The sequence below is a fragment of the Corvus hawaiiensis genome, chromosome 12 (assembly GCF_020740725.1).
Source record: "Corvus hawaiiensis isolate bCorHaw1 chromosome 12, bCorHaw1.pri.cur, whole genome shotgun sequence".
NCBI lineage: Eukaryota > Metazoa > Chordata > Aves > Passeriformes > Corvidae > Corvus > Corvus hawaiiensis.
The window spans coordinates 9,409,036-9,436,526 of record NC_063224.1 but is presented as its reverse complement, the minus strand read 5'-3'; the positions used below and the strand labels follow the sequence as shown (position 1 = coordinate 9,436,526).

Genomic DNA, 27,491 nt, shown 5'->3' with positions numbered 1-27,491 from the left:
TCTTGACTACAGGAGGGGCTCCTATATAAGGGATTTCATGGAGGTGGGCAGTAGCTAATAATGTCTCTGCTCTGCAATTACTGAAAAGGGAAGTGCAGTGTAGGAAAAGACACACAGCAGATATTTCTAAGGTTTTGCTGTGTTTGTGACAGCAGCCCATGGGGTAGCAAATCCAAATAAGAGCACTCCCAGTGCTGCTTTATCAGAGAGAAAATAACCTAGGGAAGAACTTGGGATCAGTTCCAGAATATAATAAAAGATGTGTACTTCGCACCATGAAGTTTGAAATATTCTGTTCTGTGTGAATTGTTGTTAATCAGTATTCTAACATCATTAAAAATCTGTATTCCTTACCCAGCTCTGTAGTAAATAACGATAGTTTTATATGGCTGGATAGAGAAAATATTTCCTGTTCGTTATGTTCAGGGAAAACTGCTTTAGGACTTGTGACAGGGAAGTGCTTCCAAGGCACCTGTTGTATGTGCATCAGACATGCTTACATACCAGCACCCTTCTTGCCCTAATAGACTGATCACTGGTAATCAGAACATGTTCCCATGGTGAAAACCACAGAAAAATATTTTCCTTGTACAGACATACCAGGTGCATTAGATTAGAGGTCTTAATTAAGATAGTGTAGAACTGTATTCATAATTCTGACTGTAAGCAGGAATATGAACAACAATTATGCAGAGATTATGGAAAAACCTATAGATACCTTTTCTTGACATTATAAACGTATACAGTTTTAGTGTCCTGTTCCAGGACAAGATTTTGAACAGAAAATACATAGATTTGTTACAATCGAGGGCAAGACTGGCCTGTTCAGTATCAGCTACCACTAAGGAGCTATTTGTACACAAACTGTTGCTAGCCAAAATCCTTAACAATACAAGCATATCTGGCACTATAGTTGCTACTGAGTAAATCAAATACACTGTTTACATGCTCCTCCTTTTGAGTAATAAGTTACAGATGACAATACTACTTGGATGACTTGCTGCTAAGTATTACTTGATTTATTTTTTTATAGTTTAGCCAAATCTACTGCCATTTCCACCTTGTTTACTGGGATTGCACAGAGATATTATTTTGCTATATGATCAATGTCTCTTTTTGTTATTCAGCAGTGATGAAAGAAAGTTTTTAGCAAAGCACGTCTCAGTGAAAGACCTGTGATTAAAAACCCACAAACAGATACTCTGCAGTGCCTGAGCAGCAGCACCAGACGGCAGCTGTTCTGCCCGCGTGGAAGGGGCTCTCCGTGCACTTCTGTGTTTGCAACACAGGGCGGCACTGGGAAACCATCCCTTGGTTTTTGGCTGAGCCTGCAGGCCCGGCGGTGCTGCCTTTCTCTGCACAGGGTGCACGACGTTCAAGGCCATGGGTCTCCACAAAACTGATTCCTTTGCATAAGAAGGTTAGGTGATTGTGATTAAAATGTCAACAAACTTATGGAGAAAAATCACAATGTCTTTTTTTTGTCTTGTACATCACATTATTTTCGAAATACTTGTATTTCTACCTCTCTGCATTCTGTTTTGATACATATCCATTTCCAGTGCTACATTCTGTTTTACCTGATACAGTACGGACAGCTCCCTCTGTGACAAAAAATAACATTCATTTTAAGAAATAATTTTCATTTTCTATGCCTCTGAAGGAACAAAGTTTGGAAAGTTGGTAATTATATTAACAATTGGTTCTTCAGTGTAGTTTCCATTTGTGTCTTCTCTTTGTAAAGCAGATCACATTGTGATCTCTTGGGTTGTGAAACAACCCTGTTCAGCAGATTTGAGCACCTTTGAAGACTTATTTAATTCCTTTATTACACACACCTTAAGCTTGGGTCCCAGTGTGACATGAAGTCTTGATTTTGTGGCCTTGTGTCAGGAGGCTGGTAAACTGTGCTGAAATTAGAAAGACTGTACTGATTTTATGGGGAACACAAGGATCTTTCTCCTGCTCTGTAGTAGGCACCATGTGTGTTAGGAATGCCTGTGTGCTCAGTCACTTAGTAATTAGCATACCTGACATTCTTTTCTGCATAGCCAGAGAAACGAGCACCCTGTGCCATGCTGCTCTTCAGAATGGTCTTGTCCAAGCATTCTTAATCTGAAACAAAAAGTAATCAGGATTGATTCTGAGATGCTACACAGAGCTACACTAACAGCTATTTAGTAAACACATATATATTGTACACACATAATATATTGTATGGAAATAGTGTAAGATATGCAAACTTCAGGCACAGGTAATTTTTTATCATTCTGTAATATGAGCTATTGTTTCTGTAGAACTTTTATATAATATTAGAAATGACTGAACAATGATAACTTCTCTATTAAATGAAGCAAGTGCTTTCACTGGAAGAAAGTGGTAGCACCATTTTCTTAGTTAAAAAAGTTAATTATTTATGGAATTTAATAGAATGTAAAGCTAATAGACTGTAAAATCATCTGATGTCATACTTTTCCTATATTTGACTCTTGAGGCTAATTATGTGATCTGGTTTTAGGCAGAATTATTTCTTATGTTCTAGTGTTAAGTCAGATCAAAAAGTACTTTTAGCCCAGTATCTTGTCTCTGGTAGCAGCCACAAGCAGGTGCTTAGAGAAGAATGTAAGAACAAGCCATTTGTGTCTATACTTGTCCTACATATACTCTGGCATTCAGTGAATTACAGCTGAGGAGTTTCCTGAATCAGGGATGGTTTCTGTGTGTCTAATAAAGCTTTGTGGACATTTATTCTGTAGACTTCCTAAGCCCATCCTTGAACTCATGTGAACTTTTAGCGCTGCAGCTTTGATCCACGCTGTGTGAAGACCCACCTCCTCTTGCTTGTTTGCTGGTCTCCTGTTGGCTCCAGCTGGCTCCCCACAGTTCATATGCTGGAAAAAGAGTGAACAGCACATCCATGTTCATCCTTTCCACAGTCCTTCCTTGATTAAACCCTACATCTGTCAGTCATTTCTTAGTTGCAGACTGAAGAGTTCTTACACACATGAATATACCTATATACCTTCCTATACCCCATATAGAAATCGTCCCATGCTTTTCATCATCTTCTCACTGTCTCTTCATTCAGGTATTTTGTTTCTTTCAGACAGAGGACCAGACAACAGACTAGTTCTGAAATTCAATAGTTCAATTAAATCACAGCGTGCTGATGACGGAAAGCAAAAGAAATCGAGACACACAGAGGTCAAAGTTCCCTCATCTCCAGTCTGTCTCACCCTGCTGCAGTGTAACAGGGCTGGCCATACTGCACTCAAACATGTTGGGTTTTTTGGCTTTTTTTTTTTTTTTCTAATTGGGGATTAGTTTAGTTTACATTCAAACCACAAAAATAATAATTAGCTTTTGTCTTTCTCAATGCCAGTCTGTGCTCTAAGACTTAGAAGACTTTGTTCCAAAGGTCACTGTGTCATTCTTCCTTCATTTACTCCAGATGCTCCACAATCATAGAACTCCTCATGTGATGCAATTACCTTGTAATCCTTAAACCATAGGTTATCCTCTGACTGGTAGAGCTTTTTATCTCTGCTGTGTCCCCTATTCTGTGCTTAAACCACTATAAGTCAAGTATAATCTAAAATTGCCATTATTTGGTATTGTATGAAAGGCAGCTTTAATTGCATCTGTTACTTTTTTCTTGGTAGCTTTGTGTCTTGTTATGTCTGGCTGTGTGGGAAGCATTTAATCCTCTATGGTATTGAATTGTATCTCTTTAATATCTCTTCTGACAAAGCAAATGTGTGACTACTCTTTCTCTCATGATTGTTGTTTTCCTGTCTTTTGAGTTTGTGACTATTCACCAAGTCCTGTGGTATCTGCCCACGGTGTCACTGAAGCTCTCGCTGCAGCTGTGCTGCCCTGGCTCCCCTTGGGGTTAGCTGCATCTACCTCATGTTGGCCCAGTAAAGTGTTTGCCATGTGCAACTTACCCTGATACAAAGGGTTGGTTTTTGGCACATTCTGAGGTCTGTTAGTGAGTGAAAAACAGACAACATAGTATGGAAAACATGGCTAAGACTCTTGCTAGACACTGCTGATGAGTATCCATTGATAAAATTACTAGGGATCCCCCTTGGCATGACAAATCACAGATCCAGTCACAAACTTTACCCATGTTCTAGTCCTCTGATGGAAGTTTTGAACAGTGTTAGGCTCAATTTTGTAATTTAGGAGATTTGCTAGGTTGTTGTCATTATGTAATACTGACTTCTATAAAAGTTTATACAGATATCAAGAAGACAACTGTAAAGGATATAAAACCAGATTTTAAACACACATTTATAAAGAACTCACATTTTAAACACTATTAGTCTTTCTGTATTATCTGAGAACAATCATCTTGTGTAAACACAAAAGAAAAACATCAGTACTGTCTAGCAGATTGCCAACATGAGGAAATACCCAATAAAACAGAGTAAGAGAGCAGCTTTGAGAGAACTGTTTTCTGCAGCTAACCAATGCATCTTTGCAGCACACAAACACAGCAGAACCATCTTCACAAGTTATGTTACAATGAGGTACAAGTAGAAGAGTTGAAATTGCTTCATAATGGTACAACCTTTTACAGGAACACTCATGTATTTCTTGCTTTCAGCAGAAAATTTGTTTTCATGTCACATGATAGCAGTACCCATTTTTTACTGCTTCTCTGGCTTGTAATCTGAGCAGCTTCATTCCCAGCTGCCAAGCACTGATAGCCAAATTAATTTCACCATACCATGAAGAAACTCTTATGAGTGTGAGTCTATTGTCATTATAGCATGGCAACAATATTTACAACATCTCAAGCTGTCTTTAGCATACTAATTTAAAAAAAAAAAAATTCCAACTAAATCCATCTTCTCAAAGTACTATGTCCAGATAGCCTTTGGTAAGCTTCCCATTTCTAATATGTCCACAAGGGTCTCTAAAATATCATTACTCAGGTTAAAACATGACAGGTCAGTTCACTGCTGCCTGTTTAATATGTCCTTTATTCAGTGTTGTTAGCAGGAATGTGTTAAAGGAAATGGTGGAATTTTATTAGAATATTCATTTGACATTCACTTATTTGCCCAACAGAACTAACAAAATAATTGTCCTGATCCAAATTTGATCATAGCTATGATTTGAACAAAGGATTAAAATAATGACCTTCAAAAGTCCCTTCCAACCTTAATTTCTCTGTATTTTTGCACTGACATGTTTGATAGAGCCTCACATGATGCTATTCATGATGCTGCTGATTCAGCCATTGCCCCATGATTAACTGTTCCCACCTGCCTGTGTCCCTCAGCCTAGAAGGAAACTGTGTCCTTACAGGAATCATCAAGCAATACTTTATAACTTAATCTGCCCAAAGGACGGGACAGTAAAGTGCCTGTGCATTTGTAGCCTATCTCTTACTGTAGAACATGGTACCAGCAAAACAGCAGATCAGGCATTTATTTTTACATTCAGTGGCAGTCAAAATTCAGATCTTAACAATTAATTTTGTTAATCTTGTTAATTTTGTTTGTTTTTAATGTTAATCAAGAAACTTTGCTAAAATGTGGGTCTGCTAAAATGTGGGTCTGTCCTATTTGGTTTTTAAGTGTAGTCAGTTTTCCTATTCATATCTAGTTTTTAATGTGATAATCTGGATTCAAAGGATAGAAAATAAATGGGTGGTCTATGGACATTACATCTTCACATCTAAGATGACATTTGCTTTACAGATGTATCTTTTGGTGGGATTGCATACACATTTCAGAGCCAAAGAGACATAATTATAAAATGAAGAAAAAAATCTTTACATATCTTTTAAGCTCAGGTAAACTCTCATTTTTTAATGCACCAACTAAAGAGGAACTCTCAGATTGTTTCTTACAGGCTGAAGCGAAGTCTCTCAACAAATGTGATCAGGGTCAGATGTTTTTCCATCCTTCAGTGTTGGAAAAATTTAGCACCGAAAATGAGTGAGTGAAACCTTATGGAGACTAGGCAAAGACTAACATCCCCTTCAATACATTACTAAATTACTGACACCAGTTTCAGTTCTTCTGGACACACTTGTGTTTGCAGAGATGGATTCACTTTTGTCAGTAATCCATCGGATGCAGAAGTAGCAGTGTTGTGTCTCTTCAGAAGTAGCTCTGAGCTAGCAGATTTCCTAAGCCCTGTATTTCTCTGTGACTTCCCAGACACCCTGTCCGGCTGGGATACCAAACAGGTGTGACACTGGATGAAACTGCTCATTAAACAGTGGGCTCTTGCCTTTTCATTATCTGTGGACTAGAATCCTGAAATGCTGCTGCTTGACTCATGTCACTGTGCCCTCTCCAACCACCCTAATTCTTGTAAGACTTGTTAAGCATGCCAAATTCTGCTTTTTCTCCAAATCTTCTCTTCACAGAAAAAAGTACCTTGTCTGCAGATTACAACCACCTTGACAGCTTTCTACCTCAGAGGGCCTCAGTTTCTCTGCACAGCAAAAGGTGTCAGGTTCTACAACTCTTGCAATGTGCTGGGAAGTTGTACTTTGTGGGAACTTATGCAAGACATAAACTGTCCCTGAGGGTTCAACCTACTCAGTTTTCATCACAACATGGATTATATTTTCAACACTTTTCCTCATATATTCATCCTACACAAAATTGTATCTCCCCTTTTCATCTTCCCATGCCACCCTTTATTTTTAAATTTTTTTTAATTCCATATATTGCCTAGCTCCAATTCCAAAATTCTTCAGTAGTCCAACCCAGAATACCAGCTCTGAGTAAATCTTGAGTAAAAGTCCCACTATTTAAGTCTGAGCATTCTTGCTAAAAATTTCTCACTCACAGATTCTAACAAAATTCTCTTTGAGCAGGAATTCTGAAATTCAGCTTGTTAGTAATTAAATCTTCACAATTTACTATGAAGCTCTATTACATGGATGGTTTACAAGGACAAACTGATTTGCTTTAGCAAAACATGAGTCAAAGGAGTAATACGATCTCTATTATATGGCTTAAAGGTTTGAAGATAGAGAGATGACAGTGACTGTTAATCTGTTAATTGTGGTTATCCTACCCTGGCTCTGAGTTTGTGGGTTGATGTTTATGTAAGTCTATATTTCAGTACTCCCACTACCCAATTGCCCTCTTCCCTTTTTTCCAGTCCCTCTTTGACACTGTAACCAAATTTAGCCAGAAAGACAATGAGGAACACAAGTTTTGTTTACAGTCCTAATGCTACTGAGCAGAACCATAGGCAACAATATGGAAGTGGATGTGAAGTGCTGAGGAAGCAGGGAGAAGTGAAAGGAGGAAGTGTCTTTGCAGCCCCAGTTCAAATATGTCAGATTGTGCCCCGGGACTGTGCTACTGCTCTGAGGTGCAAGGACAGAGTAGATTTGTGACAACGCTTTTGGTTGTCTTCAAATCTTTCTTTGAAACTGGCTGTCTTCTACTCGTGTAACTCAGCACAGTCCTGTTTGAGGGTATTTGAGCCAATACAAACACCACTTAAATGGCAAGGATCAGAGGCAAACAGAGAATTCTGTTCAATCAAATAAAAGACATTTAAGCAAACAGTAGATTTCTGGAAAGGATTGTTACTTTTAAATAACCAGTGTGCAAACTCATATCCAACTCACAATTTCTGTCAAGTTGCCAGTGAAAGCCCTCAAAAAGTCTTAAACAAAGATAATGCTACTGACACCGTAGTTTCTGGTGTTTAATATAATTTATTTCTATGGTGTGGATTTTTTGGAAGAAGTAAAGAATATTTTCTTAGAAGATGGATTATGAACATAAAAAAAAAATTCTACAGTGGTAACACACTGGCCTCTGAATTATGGATAATGATTTTTTTTCATTTCATACATAAGTGAAAAAGATGCAGTACTCCTTTTATCAGTAGTTCAACTGTAACAACTTCATTTTCCATTTCTAGGCAGCTTTGGATACGAAACATGTGAAGGAAGCAGTATATAGAATGAATTTCATAAAATAATAACCTGGCTGGCATTTTACTGGCAGTTCAGATGTATAGTTCTGTTGGTTCTGTTATTCTTTGAATCTGCCTTGGGTGATGACTGGTAGATTTCTGTGTGGCTACACAGGGTCATGTTCCCGAACTGCTGTTGGGAAGTCATGCCCTGTTGTCAAGTCATTCTCTGTGGAGAAAGAGCTGGATTGCTCTTCTAACAAAACAGCCCCTGGAAATAGTTACACTGACTCAATTAATAGCAGGGTATCATCAGCTGGAAAGCAATGCCGTGTGTCCAGGCTCCTGGGTTTGTTGGTGTGAGTGACAACAGGACCAGGCACTCAGTGTGAAAACAGAAATTTGCTGTGCATATTTAAACCTTACAAAGGCAAAGAGCTTAATTTACTTTGTGTTTAAATGCAAATGGTCCTGATCTCACAAAAGGACACAATAAAAGGAAAAAACCAACATACACTACTTGATTCACCAGCTGAAAGACAGTTATCTAAAGAGCCTGGGGTTGCAGGAATAGCTATTATGTGCTTAGAAGCCTTTTCCTGGAACAGAATTAGATGGAAAGTATTTTAGTGAAGTGCGAAGACATTCCCAGCTTTCAAAACAGCACAGAGATTTGTAAAGGAAATATTAAGATTGGTTTGAAGACATCTTGAGTAGAATTGATGAGGAAATGGTTACAGAAGTGATACCTATGTGATAATCAATAGGAGCACTTGTAAATGCCGACAAATGCAAAGTGTACATCAAGCCCAAAAGGCCTGTGCTTGAGATGCCTACAGCAAGGCACAGAAAATCTGTCCCAAGATGATGCTTTGATGCCACCCGAGAAAACCCACAAGATGAAGAGGACTTGACAGGTGTCATTCTTTGAACCTTGCGTCACAGTACAAGTGATCCCAGCCAGGCTATTTGGACATGTGCATTTTGGGGCTTTTGACAATGAGAGAAAACTGATTTCAGACACAGTCATTCTTTTAAATACTGTTTTACCCTCCCATAAGGTCTTTTGCTGCATTTTGTAACTTTTAATTCGTACACCAGGTTCACTGTTGCAATCAGTTTTAGTCAGTCATACTTGCACACCCTGCAGTTTGTTTTAGTAGGAGGTCATTTCATGTCAGCACTTGCACAGTGACTAAGCACCTGTCTTTGGATTTGTTGGATGTAAATACACAAGGTGTGGCTGCTGCCTAGAAAAAGGCGAGTCTAGATTTAGCCTTAGCCTTACCCTCCTTAAATGATTTGTTGCTTTTTCTTCTCTTATTTCAGGAGGAAGATGTATTCTTCTCCTTCCATGTCAATGCCAAGACAACATAATTTTTCTAAACTCCTCTCAGTAGGCTGTATATCTGATTTACCAGATTCTGCCTTCACACACAAATCTCTGACACGTCCGTCTTCAGGAATCACAGAAGTTGTTGAACACTGAATTCAGTGAGGCAAGAAGAATTTCAATTTTATATCTTAGCTGGCAGGAGTTACCAAGTCACTGAGTAGTTTTCTACTTCTATTTGTCTTTCACTCACATGTCTTCACTTGTTATATTGTTCATGGTAGTGTATTAACCATTCAAGGTAGGAACATTTCTGAAAATTAGGGGGGATGTAAGAAGCTGTGAAGCAGACAGTGCAGTGCTCCTGTTGCAAAATAACCTTATCAGAAATAGCTTTATCCTGAGCATGAATTGATAACATCTGGCTCAGAAAGTGTGTTTCCACAGCAACAGTAGATATATGAGTGAATCAAGGAAACCTTGTCTGGCCCATCAGCACAATCATTACTGATCATGAGCTGTTGTTACACTGGTTCCAAGTACCATTTTTTTGTCTGTTTAGTTTCTTCATCTGTGGATACCCTTCCTCGTTCCTCTCCACACAAAGACATCCACCAAACTACCTGTACACCAAAGAGAGCACGTAGCCCCTACTAACTGGTATTGCTGAAGCACAAAGGCTTACAACCCTTCTGGTTCCAAATTACTGTAATTACAGGTCTGCCTGTTCTTGTTACATATTTAAAGATCTAATGATTTTTTTTTCCCTCTCAGTATTGCCAAACGCCTGATCTCAGGGATCCTCTGTACCAATTAGCTCTCATGTTAGTCGGGTGTTGCCTGAAGTGCAGATATGCCCATGAGCTTCTATATCAGATACCCCGTCCTTTGACCGTGTAATAGTAAAATTCCCAGCTCTCCCATGTACTTTGGCTTTCCCTTAAACCATTCTGACCACGCCCCTTATGCGCTACTTATTTTTAGACATGTTTTGCAGCAAACGCCCATTACTTCGCTGTTAGAATTTATCACGACCGCACAACTGTAGACGTAACAGTGAGAGACAAACGCTCTCCTCCCTCAGCACGTCTCCCTCCTCAGAGCGTTCTGTCGGCCCCAGCCCGGGGCTGCGGGGTGCCCTCCCTACCTGTCGGCCACACTGACAGGGCTTTCCGCGGGGAGATCGAGCTCCCACAGCCAGGGTCGAGCGGCGGCCGCTCGGGCCCTCAGCGCTGGGCGGTGACGCGAGAGGGGGCGGGCCCGGCGGCTCGGGCGGGCCCTTTTCTGGCCGTGCCGGGCGGCGGGGCCGTACTCCGGCCGGGCCGCGGCAGCCGCGGCGCAGCGGTGGCGGCTCCTGGCTCCAGGGTTATGCGCTGGGGCGATGTTTCTGCCGGCTGGCGCCAGGCTCCTCCCGCGCTCCGGACGGAGCTCCTTCCTCAGCCTCCTGCTGCTGCTACTGCTGCTGTGTCCCGGCGGCGGGAGCGCGCTGCGCCGCCGGCCCGCGGGGCCGCCCGTGGTGCTGGGTAAGAGCCGGGGGGCGGCGGGGCGGGCGCTGCGGGGCCGGGCTGAGCCCGCCGGCCCCGGTACCCCCCCCCCCCCGGCGAGGCGGCGCGGGGGGCCCGGGGCGCTGCGGGCTCGGCACGGCCGCGGGAAGCGCGCCCCGCCCGCCGCCGGCAGTGCCCGGGCTTCGTGGGGCTGCGGGGGGCGCAGAGCCCGCACCGAGCGCCGGCTCCGCAGCTGCCCTGGCGCTGGCAGCTCGGCCCGGCCCGGCGGCGGAAGGTCCAGGCCGGGGTACGGGCCGGGGGGCACGAGCGTGCCCAAAGCATTGGCTGCCGTGGCCTGGCAGCGGGCGGGGGACAGACAGGGCTCGCTTTAATACGCTTCGAGCTCATTAGCTAGCACCAGAGCATCGCTTAAGTTTTTCCTCTATATGGGCCTTACCTGAAAGAGGCTGGAATCAGATGTGAACAGAGGAGTGATTGGGTGCTCCAGCAGTCGAATTACAAAATTTTTTAAAAATAGGCTTATTTCATCATATAACGTGGAAAAGAGTATTTGTTACTAGCCTGTGGTTTCACCTGTTAACACAAAATAGTTTGTAATGAATATGCAGACAATATTCATATAGTAGTTAATAAATAATATTTGTTAGTTGCTTTTTGTATTCATTGATAAGAAGACATAAATAAATTTTAAATGTTTCAATAACTTGTCTGCTGAAAATGTAATTCTTAAGCATCCCACGACAGCAAGTGCATTTGGTGACAGTAATGTCAGTAGCCAGTCCTGTGAATACATTCAGCATGCTGCATGTTCTTATTATTGATTAACCTTGATGGTCATGGGGGATGAAAAACTAAGATGGGAAAAGGATAATCAGTGGCATGTTGTTCAGTTCAAGCTCCGTTTCTTGATAATGATTTAGGCTCTGATGGTGACTTTGTTACTCCTTTTACAAACTTCTGATTTAGAAGGGCAAACTCTTAACACAGCATTTTTAAAACTGTTCTTGTTATCTCAGAGAACAGTGTGTACAAATCCACAGTTCTTAAAAGGCCACGGAACTGACCGACAGGCTGTGGATTTGGATGTAGAAAACGCAAAAGGATGTCCTAAGAGGCAGGAGTTGAAACAGGAAAAGTTCTTTGAATTCTGTCTGGGGAGTCTAGAAACAATATTTTATCCCATCTTTCCACTCTGTAGTGCTGGGGTTTAGCAATAGGCCTTGGCGCTTGCTCCAGTGCAAGCTTCTTGTTGACAGAGGTGTTTTAGTTTCTGATCCAATATTGAACTCTATCTGGGAAGGAATCAAAGATTTAAAAGCAATTGGGAGAAAGGGTGTTTGTAGAAGTGTGGATTTACTACTGATGGATCTACTGTAAGTATATATGTTCCCTAAGGATGGTTTTAAGAACTGTGGCTGACCTACATTTTCTTAAGAGACATTCCGGTAAATACCGTGTGGCTGAGCACATTTGTCCGGAGTGCTTTGCAACAGACTTTCTTGCTGTTACAGTGAATTTTCATCAAAGGCTGCAGAACTTGCATCTCCTACTGTTCTAGTCAGTCTCTGCATTTTAAAATTTGCTGGATTTTTTGCCGCACAGTCCTCACTCTTCTTGCATATGTGATGTGTCGAGATAAGCTTTTTTTTTTAATTACTGTGATGAAGATGGTGGAAGGGCTTAGGAGAATCATTTCGGGAAGTATTGTAAGTGCTGGCTTAACACAGGTTGTTTGGGGGAAGGGAGGAAAAACCCGCATCACCCGGATGCACAAATGAAAAGGAGATTCAGAGGTGCAAGGCTGCATTATACAGGCCTATACAAGCCTGAGATGAATTTGGAGCCCATACCAGGTGGGAATACAGAGTTGATCCTCCTGATTTATCAGACTGGCATCTAGACTCTTAATTCCTCATGTAAGTTCAGTTTTAAAATAAATTTTTATCTTGTACTAAACAGGGTTTCATGATCAAAGCACTCACTCTTGATCTGTTTGGAAGTTAACACACTTCAGTAGAAAGGGGAGTTAAGTTTGTTCTTACTCTCTGTGGCAAGTTGGCCACCTGATCTTAAGGAATAAAGAAAGAAGAAATGCTGTTTAAAGGAATGTTGTCAACATAATGATAACTTCAGAAATCTTTTAGATCAGTGATGGTCACAAGACCCAGTGTAGCTTGCTCTCAAACCTTTTGTGTAATGATCCCACTTTGCAGTTGCAATCTATGCTTACCCAAGTAACAGAGGGGGGAAGTAGAGCAGAGTTTTGCAAAATATGGAGCATTGCTCATATAAGGGTAACTTCTGTTCTGCTGCCCAGGTACTGACAAAACTGCTGCTTCGAGGAATCTCACATCTGAAAACAGCTGAGCTCCGTGAATACAACCTTGCAACTCTTGGCCGGAGTTGTGACGGCAACAGCTCTCAGATTTGGAGAGCCCCCAGCTGGCTCAGGTGAAAGGTGGTTCTGTGGAGCAGCTGTGCCAGTCTAGCAGCTCATTAGTGCTCACCCAGCTTTCCTTGTACCTGTTTGTTGGCCACTTTCTGGAGTCCTTTGTCTTGCTAAAGGATGAGGAAATAACCTGGTGAGGAAGAAGTGATTAATTTTGTAGTTGAATTACTTTAATGGAGGAGCTGGCACAAAGAACATGGAGAGTGGCACCACACCCTTCGGGTTAGGTTTTTTTTTTAACCTGGTCTGTGCATCCTCAAGGTGCTTTAGTAGCAGGAGTTAGTATGCTTGGAGCTCATGTTTGTTCATACCAAGGGAGCAACACCAGGGACCAAACTGCTTTGTGTAGTAACTGACAGCAAAATCCTGCAGTGCAATTGCTCAGTTTTCTCTGAGATTGAAATAAAAATGCATTGAAGTGTAGTCATATAATAGTGATACTAGAGAAGAAAAAGAAACAGGTGAAAGTCAAAGCCTTACTTGCAGAGCCTGCTTGAAGGCCTCATATCAGGCACAATGCTCATTAAAATTAAGGTATTTTCTTGGATTCCTTTCCCAAGTGTTTTGGGGGAAAAGGAGACTAATTATGATGCTGACTTGCTTTTATGCCTTTTTTAAAGTGTTTTCTATTTAAGCCAGGATGATATAATCATACAGAAAAATCTTTACATATCCTTTAAGCTCAGGTGAACTCTCATTTTTTAATGCACCAACTAAAGAGGAACTCTCAGATTGTTTCTTATAGGCTGAAGCGAAGTCTCTCAACAAATGTGATCAGGGTCAGATGATAAAACCAGAAAATAACCCACTGAATGTTTCAGTTCTACTGACAGTATCTACTAAAAATGTATATTCTGTGCAATTGCTTTTGCATATTTGCTTTATATTTAGATGAACTATAATTTTTTACACTTCTCTTATCAGTTTGGTGATATTCAATAGGCTTGTGTTTAATGCTTGTGGCAAATAGATTTGTGGCTGTTCTTCCTCCTTCATTCTCTCATATAGCCCATCGACAATCACTGCATACTATCTTGTGTCTTAGAAGTTTTTGGAGCTGATAACCCAACCTTATAAGATCAGTGTCAGATGCACTGAACTCTACCTTTTAGAGCTGACTAAACACAATTACTATATCAATGTTCTGATACCTTCTGCAAACAATTTGTTAGGTACTTGGCTAAAGTTTTCTAGAAAGACACCTAAATGAAGTTTGTTAATAATTGATTTACATGCAAAAGAGCTTTGCCTGTGAATTCCTGCTGACTGCTAATTGAGCTGCGTGTGTTTGTATGGTCAGCTGGCTAGATGTCAGGAGTGATTTAAATGTTTATGCCTCATGTGATCCAAGGTATCTGGAAGTATCATGTGAGACGTTGTTTGCTTTCTTGTTCCTAATTTTAAACACAGGCCTTTTCTGTGGCAGTCCATGGAGTCTATGAGCTACTTCAAGACATTCTTCTTAGAGAACTGTGGTCAGAGCTTAAAATTAATTTTCCAGGAAAGTTGGTTCATTTTGAAGGAAGACTAATTTATAGAACTATGAAGATGACAGTTATTTGAGGAAATAATCCTGGTTAAAAAGTTAAGATAGTTGATAAATACCCTAAGGCATTTGCATTTCAGATAAAAGTAGTAAAAAAGTACCAACTGCTGGCCCTCTTTTTTTTCTTTTTCCCCACATAAAAAATATCCTGGCTTCCCACCCTATTATTAAATAGGTACCTTTTTTTTTTCCCTTAGGATCCTCATATTTGGACACTTGTTGAATGATCTTTTTTCTTTGTTATCTGAGCTGTCTTAAGGCAAGTCACTTTCAGGGTGCAATTTGCTTATTGTCTCTTGGTGGGAACTGTGAATCTGTCATTAAGACTTAAGGACAGTGATAGGCAGGAGTAGGAATGTATCCTAAAGCTAATTACTGCAATTCACAGTCTGTTACCTCCCTTAAACCTAATGATATTCTAAATGTGCTTTTCCTTGAAGTTTCATCATACAAAAGCACATCCCAGAGGGAGATCTACTAGTTTTGTCAGGGAAGATGAGACGCAAAAATCAGCTAAGGATACTATAATATTGGAAGTGAATTGGGCTCATCGATGTGTTAGAGTGAGTTCTGTTGGGATTAGCATCTTTGTGAAAAATGCGGATGTGCTGGAACTGATAGAACATGAAATCTAATGGAAACACTTCTTCCTGCTGAATAAGAAATCTCATTTTTCCAAATGCTGCAGTTCTGAAATTAATAGAGGAATTACACAGCTGCAAATTAGGGAAGCAGGGTGCTGCTAAGGATCTCGTCTTGGACATCTGGTCTTAACTAGTGCTGATGTATTTTGCAGAGCTTCACAAGCAAGTTATTTTGGGGTCAGTTTGCAGGCTTTAAAAAAATAGCAACGCTCTTTAATGTTTCCAGCAAAAAGGTTTAAAAACTACAGATACTGGTAGATGAGAGGATGAGGAGAAAAATTGTATACAGATTACTCTGCCCATGGGTACTTTCTCTGTATGCCCTGAGAGCAAAGGGAAAGACATTTTTCATACTGCTTTCAAATTCAACCATAGAAGATTTGGAAAGCTACATCCTTAACCTACAGAATTAATCTTCAGTGTGATTTTTTTTTTTTTTTTTTTTTTTTTTACTTGTTACTTATAAAAAACCACTAAGTAATTCTCCAGCTGAAATGTTAATCATTAACACTGTTAAACTGGATGGGTTGAAGACTGAAGATCTTGCATGTTTTTTCAATAATCTCTAAAACTGAAATTTGTATTTTGTTCCCTATAGGTTCATCATGAACCATTTTCATTTTGCAGAGTATACTTTACAAAATAAAAAACCTCTAAGGTGTGAATGATAGTGATTAGCAGTTTCATTGTTAATATGGAAATGTAAACATGACAAAAACATTTTTGTTAATCCCTGCTTTACAAACGAACAAGCATCATACTTGTACATGAGAATTTATTTTTTAACTACAGTATGTATCTTTGCACAGGTAGGGCTTGTCCCTTTTCTTTTGTTTAGAATTGAAAAAATTGCCATTTTTCATCTTGTTCCTTATCATCCCTCGAGTAAAAATCAATATGTCATGTTTCTCATCTTGTATCCTGAATTGGACACAGGAGCACAGCCTCTCTCCTCCAGAAGCTTGAAGATAAAATATCTTAACTAAATGAAACTTGCAGTTAATCTAAGATCATTTCATTAAGTCCAAGTGAGACTTTGTACAGTTTCCTGCTTTCAGTGCTTTTATTGATAAATGTATCTTGATTATAATCTTAAACTTCTTCAGTTGTGAGTTTTCCTACTCTGAGCAGGAGTGCTTATGGTTGAGTGCAGTTTGGAAACCTCAGCAAGTTCTCCAAGCTTTAATACCCCAGATGTTTGCCTAAGTCTTTGAAAGGTATCTTTGCTGGAAGAACTTTATTTTTACCCAAGGAAGTGAGATTCCAGGGTAGAACAAAATGTCACTCTTCTTTGTTTTGCATTGAAACTGAGGACAAAATCAACCTGTTCTGTCCTTGGCAGGTCTGCTCCTGAAACTGGCCAGTCATGAAAGATTGATATAAATAGAATTACGTTCTGTTCCTTTTCCAATTAAAAGCACTGATATGGCAGAGGCACAAGACTGGAACAAGTTGTTGCCTTAGTTTTCTAAGCAAGAACTAAGTAGGATTTTGTGGGGTTACAAGACTGAACTTCAGTAAACTCTTTCTAGGGTGTGATGCAATACTGTAATCTCCCTTACTATGCTTTCCAGTATATCAGAGTCCTTGAAACATGACCTAAAATAAACCATGGTCAGCTACTGGGCCTTTTAACGTTTCACTTAAGTTTGCAAAAATAAAGCCCCGTAAAACCTAATGAGAAAGTAGAGGCAGTTAATAAAGAAATCCTGAGGTATATCTTGTGGTGGGGCATAACCTGCAGTGGTTGGAGGTTGTAAGAATGCGGTTGTCTGAAGTTCTGGCCTTTTTCAGTTCTGCAATAAATTTTTCTCTAAAAGCACATCTGGTTTTCCAGTTAAATTAGGCATTCCACTAAAACATATTATCTCTTTCCTTAAAGCATTGCTAAGTATCAGTGTATTGTCGAACTTGAACTGTTTTGATTAAATAATTGGCTGGGGGATGGGGGGAACAAATGTATGGGTAGATCTGCATTAAAAAACTTCAGAACTAAACATTGGCGAGTAATATGGGGTACAGCACACACTAAAAAGAGGGCTTTGTGGAGCTGAAAGGAGTGGAGGGAACCCTTAAGAAGTGTGTAACTTCTAAGTTTTTCTAATACAGAAAAGCTTCTCAGTTACTGAAATGTTTTTGCCTCTCTGGTTCTTGAGGAAGAAATGATTAAACATAACAGGATGTAAGAAGTTTCTCTGAAAACTTGATGCTGAAAATTGTAAGAGTGTTTGGTTAAGACTAATTCTAATTTGGAAAAATATTCCTGTTTCCATCTAGGGTTTAAAAAATAACAAAGAATAAACCTTAATCAAAGGGATACTGGCATTTAGTATGTACCTTAAGGAGGTGCAAATACCCGAGACCCTTCAAGTAGTACTGATGTAAGGTATCCAAAGGAAAAAAAAGTAATACTGTTGTTGTAGCCAAAGCTGTGAATGTAAAAGATATGAAACTGCATTTTTACATTGTTAGCCAACTATGTCTTGTGTTGCAGAAGTGTGGCCTTGTGTGATAAAGGGCAGATAAATAATATAAATGGATCTTTTGCTTTTTTTCATTTTTAATGTTAAATTGATAGTTTGCAGGCAGCTCTTTAAAAAGAAAGACTTGCATGTGCAGTTGTGATGCTCTGAAAAAAAAGTTCTTTCAGAAAGATTCAGTTTGTAATTTAAAACACAGATAATTTTGGTGATGTCCAAGACAATCTTTTTCTTTGTACCCATGGCCTTATATGATGTGGTCCCATATAGTCTGCTCTTTGAAGTTATGAGCTGTTGATCCAGTCATTCTACATGTTGGTTTCTCAGCTAATGATTTTTGAAAATACATATTTTCAGTGGAAAATGTATAGGTAATACCTTCTTATGTAGTATTTAAATATTTTTAAATATTAAAATTATTTATTTTAGTTACAAAACAGTATTTAGCTGTGTATACTGCAATATAAAATGTTATATATTTTAATTAACTGTCTCATTTTTATCTCTCTCTCTCCTTTTTATATTTTTCAGTTCCAGGGGACTTAGGTAATCAGTTGGAAGCAAAGTTAGATAAGCCATCAGTGGTTCACTATCTCTGCTCTAAGAAGACAGACAGTTATTTTACACTCTGGCTGAATCTAGAATTGCTTCTGCCTGTCATCATTGACTGCTGGATTGATAATATCAGGTAAGATCAGAAATGCTGCTCTTTGCAGTTACGTCCTTTCCTTAGGCTGGCATGCAGAATGGCTGCCTTTAAATTCCTTTTCTGATTCAAGACCAGTGAGAGAAGTTACTTGGAATTTCTGCTGGTTTTGGAGTCAGGCTCTTCTTGGTGCTGCCAAGCAATAGGACAAGAGGAAATGGGGAGAAGCTGACGCACAGAAGTTCCACCTGAAATATTTTGGTTTTAAAAATTGCCTAATTTAAAGCTTTCACACTATTTCATAATTCAATCTGCTTTATTAATGTTCCTGTAAAAATAATATAAATATATGAAAACAAGAAATAATTAGCTGGTGCACTTAAAAACTATTTATTTTATTGGCATATTGCTCGCTTATGAATGTACTGAGCTGTTGTAAAGCAGCTTTGTCTTGCCCTATGTCTTATGGATTAGAGAGATCTTTGTTGAGAGAAGATTTGTGCATCAGTTTAGATTCTTAGACTCCATCTAGGGGTAAAAGCTTGCATTCAGGAATGGCAATTGTATTGATACGGTATTAAAAACAAACCAACCCCCAACTATAATAATAGGGATGACTAAAGAAATAAACTCCTTACTCAATGCTCCAGAGTCTTCACATCTTAAGTTGATTTGAAAAGTATTTACAAAACACTCAATGCCTCAATATGTTTCCTGAGGTGCCAATCATTATTAACAAAGAAAAATATTCCCTTATGCTGGTATGGATGTTTCTAGTTAAATGGAAATTAATTATGTTTAGGTAGGATAATATTTTTGATGTCTGATTTTATAGGTATTTTATGTCCTATTGCCACATTCTTATGCTCTTTATAAGTTTTTTCCATTTTGTGGCTTGATGCAAAGTCAAATGGTACAGAACTATATAAAGTAGCTTATGTTTTAAAGATGAAGCTCAGCCATAGTTCCTATACTCAGTTTTACAGAGTTGAAAAGTCTTAGATTCTGCACGTAAAGCATTAAAGTATTTGTTTGCACTGTATAACCTCTTAGCCATGAGAGTACTCTGGTCATCTCTGCTTGGGTTAGGTTTTTTTCCTCCTTCTGAGTAATAGTATTTAAAGTTCTTGTACTGCACTCAGAATGTAAGACCCAGTGTGGTTGAGGGTTGTCATGTGGCGATATAACATGTTTCATGGTTTTTTTCATTGTTTTTCTTCCCTTACTCCCCAGGCTGGTATATAATCGAACAAGTAAGGTTACAGAACCACCAGATGGCGTGGATATCAGAGTACCAGGATTTGGGCAGACGTTCTCCTTGGAATTTCTTGACCCAAGTAAAAGGAGCGTTGGTATGTACAAGCTGTGTTGGGAGTGCTTTGTCACTTTGGGGGTTTTTCTAGCTTGTCTTTATGCAGCAAGCTACTGAAATGTGTTTTCAAATTACAGTTCCATGAGCTCACTTTGCTTTTAAGAGTTTTCATTACATTGTATTGATTCGTTTGTTGCGTGGCCTGACAGATTGAGACAAGAAGATTCCATGTTATTTAGTGTTGTGTCAAATCTGAGTTTGCTGGATGAAATCGGAGTAGGCATATTGAGGACAGATGCTTTCTGAAAATGAGATGGGTTGAGTAGAAAATTCTGTGACTGAAGCTTGACAAGCAAAACTGAAATAAAAGCACTTCAGCTTGGTTCTGAGTGAGATGTTCTTTGGCCTTAGGTATGGGTTATTGGGATTGGGAGTTATGGTACCACAATCTATAGCTCCTTGTATTTTGTTGATGTCAGAATAATTATATAATTGCATTTGTGCTGCAAAAGATTTCTGCATTAATGTATCTGCAGGGTTTTTTGTTTAGTGCTTTTGTAGAAGTCATGTTTCAGAAACCACTGAGTTTGATAAGCTTTTGTGAGTTGTTGTTAGCTGTGGCTGAAGACTGGAGGAGTTGAAGAGTCAGTAATGCACTGAGCTTCATGTGCTTCGTAACATGGATCTGTTCTTTAAGGGCAGTGACGTGCTTAATGATCTGCACTAGATCACTCTTACAACTACAACAGGTTTATGATTAAATTCTCTGCTTGAGGGACTATATGATAAACATTCAAGACTAACGAGTGAGGTTCTGCTCAGAACTTAAATATGACTCTGATGTTCAGTAGACTGTTCTGATGCTGTTACTGGAGGCATGATGTCGAGGTAATACTTAAATCCTACGTGTCAAACCTTGTAATATGTAACATCTTTTAATATGTAGTCTGCAACTGTTTCCTTTCTTTGCTATTAAAGCTTTATGTTCAGTTACTTAAGTCTTAATCCACTACCCCAGAGATAGAAAAGCAGTTTTGGGGTAGTTTCCAAAGTTCTGCCCTGGGGTGCGCAATAAGCATTTGTTTCCAAGAATAAGTGTTAGTGAAGTCCAGGCCAACCTTTATACCCTACCTGACATTAATTTGCAAACAACAAAAGCTATGACTGCCGAAAACCCCTCAGAAATTATTATGTTGCAGTTCAAGGGTAGACTTCTCTCTGATGAGTAAAATTTATCCACTTTGTGTATACTACATTTTGCTGCCAAAATGTTTGAGAGATCAGACGACTAGTAAGAAGTTTTAAAAGTGATGTTCTCTGTTTTGGGGGATAGTGAGCATAACTCATTTTGTTTAATATGCATGCAGCTTTCCGATTTTTAAAGGCAAACTGCAGGTTTAATGTCTATGTGCTGTCGGAGGTAATGCCTCTGGAACTTTGTTTTGCAGTAGTGTCTGGCAGCTTTTTCTCACACTAACCTTGTTACCGTTCTGTTTCTCTCTTATCTGATGTTTACAGGAAGTTACTTTTATATGTTGGTGCAGAGTTTAGTAGATTGGGGCTACAAACGTGACGAAGATGTAAGAGGAGCACCTTATGACTGGAGAAAGGCACCAAGTAAATAATATACTGTTACTTAAAAATTTTTGACTCTCCTAGCCAGCAAACAATGTATTGAATTTCTTCTCCCGCCCTGTACAATTATACCTAAAAACTTAATTTTGATTAGTTCTTGGGGCCTGGGTACTCCTAGATGTAGATGCAAGCTCAGTGTTGTGGGTTTTTTTTCTTCTTTAAACAACTTGCCACTTAAAACTTGCTTAAAACCAGAACAAAACAACAGAAAAAGCCCATTTCACCAAAGCATATGCACACAAAACCCCCACCCTCCCATTTAATATTAGAATTTCTAAGTTCTGAATTATTAATGCCACAGACAGTTCAACACAATTATTTAAAAGCTTATTTTTTTTTAAAGCTTAGCATTCACAATTAATAATTATCACTGTGTAATCTGTTTGTTTTAGATGAGAATGAAGACTATTTTGTGGCACTTCGCAAGATGATAGAGTTACTGTATGAGCGATATGGAAGCCCTGTTGTCCTAATTGCCCACAGTATGGGTAACATGTACACCCTCTACTTCCTCAACCGACAGCCCCAGGATTGGAAAGACAAGTACATCAAGGATTATGTGTCATTAGGAGCTCCATGGGGAGGAGTGGCTAAAACTCTCCGTGTGCTGGCTTCAGGTAGGTAATTTGAGGCTTTGCAGTGCATTTTGTGTGTAGTGCACAATGCTAATGAGACTGTTGACTTTCGGAAGACTGTAAGACTGCAGGATGAGAGTTTAAGGTACCATGAAGGTAAAAATACTTTTTTGTAAGTGATGACAACTTGATGTTTCAAGCCTTGCAACCCAACTGTTATTTTTCATATTTGTGGGGGTGGACTGAGTTTTCTCACATCCTGTAACCAGGAGCTTTCTCCCTTCTTGACCTCTCGTGGCCTCTTTTGAGAAGATTGTTGTGTCATTTGCTGTTTGGCCTGATGCCTTCTATTTCTGTCCCTTCTGCCACCAACCTGATTGCTCTCTGTTCAGTATTGCAAAGCTACCAAGGACTCCAGAGCATTCAGCAGTTTCCTTTGATTAAAGATCACACAGCTGCTTGAGGTTAACATTAAAGGAAATTAATGTTAGACAGGGTGGGGAACCGGTGTCCACAGTGTAAATCTCAGGTGAAAGTTAGAACTCTACAGATTAGGAAAGTGAGTCTTTGAGGTCTTGGGTTTATCACACAGGATATGCCACAGACCAAAAAACCAAAAAATTGAATAAAGCAGCAGAATGTATTTCACTAAGTAGCTTAAAATGACTGATGGAAAATGTTCACTTACCCCATCATGTGATATCATAATTATATCATGTGCTTTGACATTTAGTTCATGATGTTTCTGACTTGTTAGCTTTGAATAGCCACTATCTTCTTCCTAATCAAAGCTGACATCAAAAATTGGACTTATTGTTTTAGATGCAAAATGCAAAACACACAACAAGAGCCAGCCATGCATGGACAGAGCAAAGAATACTTTGCTTAGCAAAGGCACTTGATTCTGAACAGTTGTGCACTACTCCATTACTAATTAGAAAACTTGACTCAATACAAACATCCAATTTACACATTGTTAAAGCTGTTGAAATGGCATTGTAAAAATTTATTTCCCTTTTCCACAGGCTTTGTCTGACACATTTGCATGCTACAGAAATGGCAAGAAGTGAACAATGTTAATATTACCTCCATAAAATTTCACGATTATATAAAATTCCACAGTCCTGTATTTCTGTTGGATTAAACTTTTGTGCTTCATACCTCATCTACACTTTATAATGCATTTCAAGCAAAGTGGCTGATTCTTCTAATGCATAATGAATAGCTAAATTTCTTCTAAAATGAAGTTAGTAATATTTTAATCTGTGTATCTGTTGTACTAAATTTTCATGTTTTCAAGCACAAATTTAAGAATCGTGTGGGAAAGTTAAATGGGCAAACATAATATCAGAATGTACAGTTTTAGGCTGTTTCTGTCTCAAGTATCTGTAGTAAAGCAGCACCATCAGCACTTGGATTGCATTAGTCTATTTAAGAGTTCCTAAAGTTATCAGGGTTAGTATGCAGAAGAATTATTGCTTAAAAAAAATATACTGCATTTCAGCAGGAAAGACAAGGCACTCTATGAATGCATTCTTTCTGTTCCCATTCCTGTTTATAAAGTGTAATGCCTAGAAACTTCATGTCAAATCCACAGTTGTTATCAAAGTGGTAAACAGTACACGGATGGAATTGTTTTCTGGAGATTTTTGTGATACTTTCAGCTACTTATACATGTGCTTTGCTGAATCCCACTACAGGGGGCAAAGACACAAAGCTCACAGTGGTTTGTTTCTGGTTTTGAAAGGTTGAAATGTTAGCAGTGTCTTCCTTAGACCTGATGTTGTGAGTGTTGTGTCTGCACAACGTCAGACTTACACATCTTGTTGGCCATCCAGTACTTCTTCAGTTATGAAAAAAATAAAAGCACTTTGTAGCAGTTCTGTGAGAGAAGGCTGGAATAGTCAGGTTCTGTGTTTGATTATTCTGCTGGAAATAAATGTACACATTCCTTTCATTGTTCAGTTCAGAACTGGGGCTTTCTTTGCTGAAAACTGCCAAGCAGTATTCAGTAGCTTAGTGGTGAGAGTGCACAGTGACATGCTTAAACCACACAGTATCATGAAACCCATTTTCCATCACCTTTGTGATTCTCGCTGTGCATTTGAGTTTTCTTTGTCTGTTTCAGACTAGCAATATCTCCATGTAGTCCTCCTGAAGAAGGCAATACTGCACTTTGTGTCTCTTTGCTGAAGCAATAGTGCCACCCCATGGAACTGAAATGGACCAGAGTATATTTTTCAGGAATGGTGGTTTCGGTTGCAGCATTTCAATTTTTATGGTGTAGTTGACCTGGACCACTACATGCTGTAACCACCTGGATCTAATAATAGAAAATAAAATTCAAAGTTCAGCTGACAAAAGAATTGAGGTGTGACAGCCACTGTGATAATGAAAACAAATAAGGAATATAAACTCATGTCTGTCTCATGGTTTTGGTTTTTTGTTTGGTTTTTTTTTTAATAATCTCTATATCAGCCATTTATTAAGCAGCTTTTAATTTTGTGTAGATGCAAGAACAATTGTTGAAATATGCAGAAAGATGCATATAAGTTATCATATAGTCATGTGTTAGTTTAAGTCATTTTTTACAGTCATTCATCAACTCATATTTAAATTTTGGAAGTTATTAAAACTCAGTTTACAGAAGTTAATTAACAAGACGATCATAAATGAGGAAAAACTTTTCAAATTGTCTGTAAGCCAGGGGAACAAACTTATTATTCATGTCATCACCATGAGTGCTGGTAATTGCTGCTGCTGAAGATTGATGCTTTGCTTTATGGATAATGAAATTCCACTTTTTTTTCCTAAGGTGACAACAACAGAATCCCTGTTATCAGTTCACTCAAGATCAGAGACCAGCAGAGATCAGCAGTTTCCACGAATTGGATGCTCCCCTACAACTACACGTGGCCCCCAGACAAGGTCTTTGTAAGCACACCCACAGCTAACTACACTCTGAGGGATTACTGGAAGTTCTACAGGGACATTAACTTTGAGGATGGATGGCTCATGAGGCAGGACACGGAGCACCTGGTGTACCAGATGACACCGCCCGGGGTGCGCATCCATTGCCTGTATGGCACTGGTGTGGAAACCCCCGATTCTTTCCATTATGAAAGCTTTCCTGACAAAGAACCCAAGATTTTCTACAGTGATGGGGATGGTACAGTGAACTTACAGAGTGCCTTGCAATGTAAAAAGTGGGTGGACAAGCAAAAACAGCAAGTGGTGATGTTTGAGCTTTCAGGAAATGAGCATATTGAAATGCTGTCCAATGATACTACTATCTCCTATGTGAAAAAGCTGCTCTTTGATTTCTGATAACCTTGTGTTGACAGTCATTTTCCTCAACTGTGATGCCTTCCCTTAAATATGGGGAAATGCCTTTTAATCCCTTGATATTTAGATATTTGAATTATTTATTTTGCTTTTTTAAAAGGTTGCATTCAAGTTGCTTGGTGTCCTAAATGATCGTTTGTCTCTGATTTGTGTTTATGATGCTTCATGGTATTTTCACATTCTGCAAATTTCGTCAAATACACGTTTTGGTGCCTTTGGTGTTGTGTCCAATGGTCACACAGACTTTCCTTCGGAGATTGTGCAGCCCCTTGCACATACCACATGGAGTCATAGATCCCAGAGCTACTTTGTGTGGTCTTTGCAGGTTTGGAGTGGGAAGGCTAGGAAGGATGGCAATTTTGGATGGCCAAGGGAATGGTATTAACAATTTGGGAAACACAGTAAGCTTTTTAAAGGGTCTTGCGTATTCTGATCCACAGTTCCCAGTGGATTCGTTTGTAAATGTGCGTATCTACTAGGTAAGATACGGAAGAGGTCTGCCTGGAACTGTGCTACCATTGTTGTAATCCAGACTTTTTTTTATTACAGCCTGGGAGAAGAAAAGCTAGATGTGTGAATTACTTGAAGCTTCTTTATTAGGTACCCTACTGGGTTATTTTAGAATGAAGAAATTGTTTGCTCATCAACTTCTAGAATCCCTGATTGCGTACAGTCTGGAGTCTGAGGAAATCTCAGCCTGTGCTTTATTTATCAGTGAGGGAATGAAGCTAAACTGTGGTTGGTGCTTGTAATAACTGTAGCAGTGTGGAGTAGCACATAAATCAGAGGTAATTGAATACTGTCAAACAATCTATATAGTGTGGAATTGCATTTCTGGGTGAAAAACAACCTTCTGCAGTGGAAATGATAATGGATGGTGGGCAGTATTTTAAAAAAAAAGTAAACTTCTGAAATGGGGTGGGGAATGGAAGCCAGCATAATGTTATATGGAGTGTAAACCTTGTTCTCAGTCAAATACTTTGGCTCTGATCCTGTTACCTAAGCAGTGATTAGATCAACATTGCTCCACTGAAAATAAATGTTTTAAGACTAAAAGTAATTGCCCATAGATTACAAGTTTCATTTTTGCTGTTTCAAGAAGTTGGGATAAGTGGTTCCGTAAATGTTGCTATAAATTGCTGAACATACAATTCTGTAATTTCCTGCAGTATTGTTTTACTCAATGTTAAAATAGAATAATTTCAACTCTGACCTCCACAGAAGTGGTGGCCTAAAGGCCATCATATTTACCACCGTGATTACAGAAGTCCTGTTGTAGATATAGTTCTACTCAAAAATTCTCACTTGCTTCCTTTAAAACCGGCCACCCGGTTAGACTGCACTTAGTTTTCTGAAAACACAGTTTTGAATGCTTTCAAAATGCTAGGTTCTCCAAGAAAAATGTTTTAAGAGTTTTGGAAACTCATCAAAATATTAAGGATTCATTACTTAAGAAACTGAATTTGTCTAAAGGGTAAAATTTTAACTATTTTGGTAGCATGCCTAAAATGTTTTCTGCCATTGGACATATCAGTAACATGTGTTGAACTGATGAGCTTGAACTCTTGCTATTGTAGAATGGAACCAGGAGGTAGTTTTAAGGCTTTAAGTTTTAATTCAGAAATCTCTTGTTAGTTCAAACCAGCTTGAGCTAGGGTCATCAACAAGCTAAGTATCTTCCTAGGTTTTAACTTCCTTGGGTAGCTTTATTTCTCCCTCTGCATTTTTTCCTAGTACTTATGTTGAGGGAGCGTAGACATTTTCCTGATTTTTAAAATGGATCATTAATCTTGTCCTCACTTGCCCAGGAGCCTACAGTTCAGCAGCAATATTGCCTAGACTTTTCCAGAGTAAGTACTGAGTTGCCCACAGTCTTTATTATGTGTAACTGTTGAAATGAGGGAAAAAAAAAAAACCAAAAAAAAAACCCACAACAAACCCACAACCAACCAACCTAAACAGCCAATCCCCCCCAAAATAAAAAACCCTACAACAAGAAGGAGGGGGGGGTGGAAAAAAAACAACCAAAAATTTCTTCTTTAGCCACGTGATCTATTTTATGCAGGGCTTGTCAGCTGGATAAGCTTCAGGCTTGTGTTCCAAGACTGCTCAA

The 27,491-nt window shown here is 39.2% G+C and overlaps 2 protein-coding genes across 9 annotated transcripts in view; one reads left to right on the top strand and one right to left on the bottom strand.

Moving 5' to 3' along the window:
* ESRP2 (epithelial splicing regulatory protein 2) overlaps nt 1–10,477 on the bottom strand; it is a 93,909-nt gene extending 83,432 nt beyond the window's left edge. For all 8 annotated transcript variants that reach the window (XM_048317054.1, XM_048317061.1, XM_048317058.1 and 5 more), the window contains exons 1-2: nt 10,389–10,477; nt 2,031–2,115 (exon numbers count right to left, since the gene is read on the bottom strand). The gene's annotated coding sequence lies outside the window, so the exon portion shown is untranslated. The remainder of the gene's footprint in view (nt 1–2,030; nt 2,116–10,388) is intronic.
* A 53-nt stretch (nt 10,478–10,530) lies between these two features.
* On the top strand, nt 10,531–27,277 carry PLA2G15 (phospholipase A2 group XV). The gene is made up of 6 exons (XM_048317065.1): nt 10,531–10,764; nt 18,397–18,553; nt 19,745–19,863; nt 21,342–21,440; nt 21,851–22,075; nt 24,849–27,277. The coding sequence occupies exons 1-6, from the start codon at nt 10,623–10,625 to the stop codon at nt 25,358–25,360; spliced, it is 1,254 nt and encodes a 417-aa protein (XP_048173022.1). The 5' UTR covers nt 10,531–10,622; the 3' UTR covers nt 25,361–27,277.
* Nucleotides 27,278–27,491: the final 214 nt, after the last annotated feature.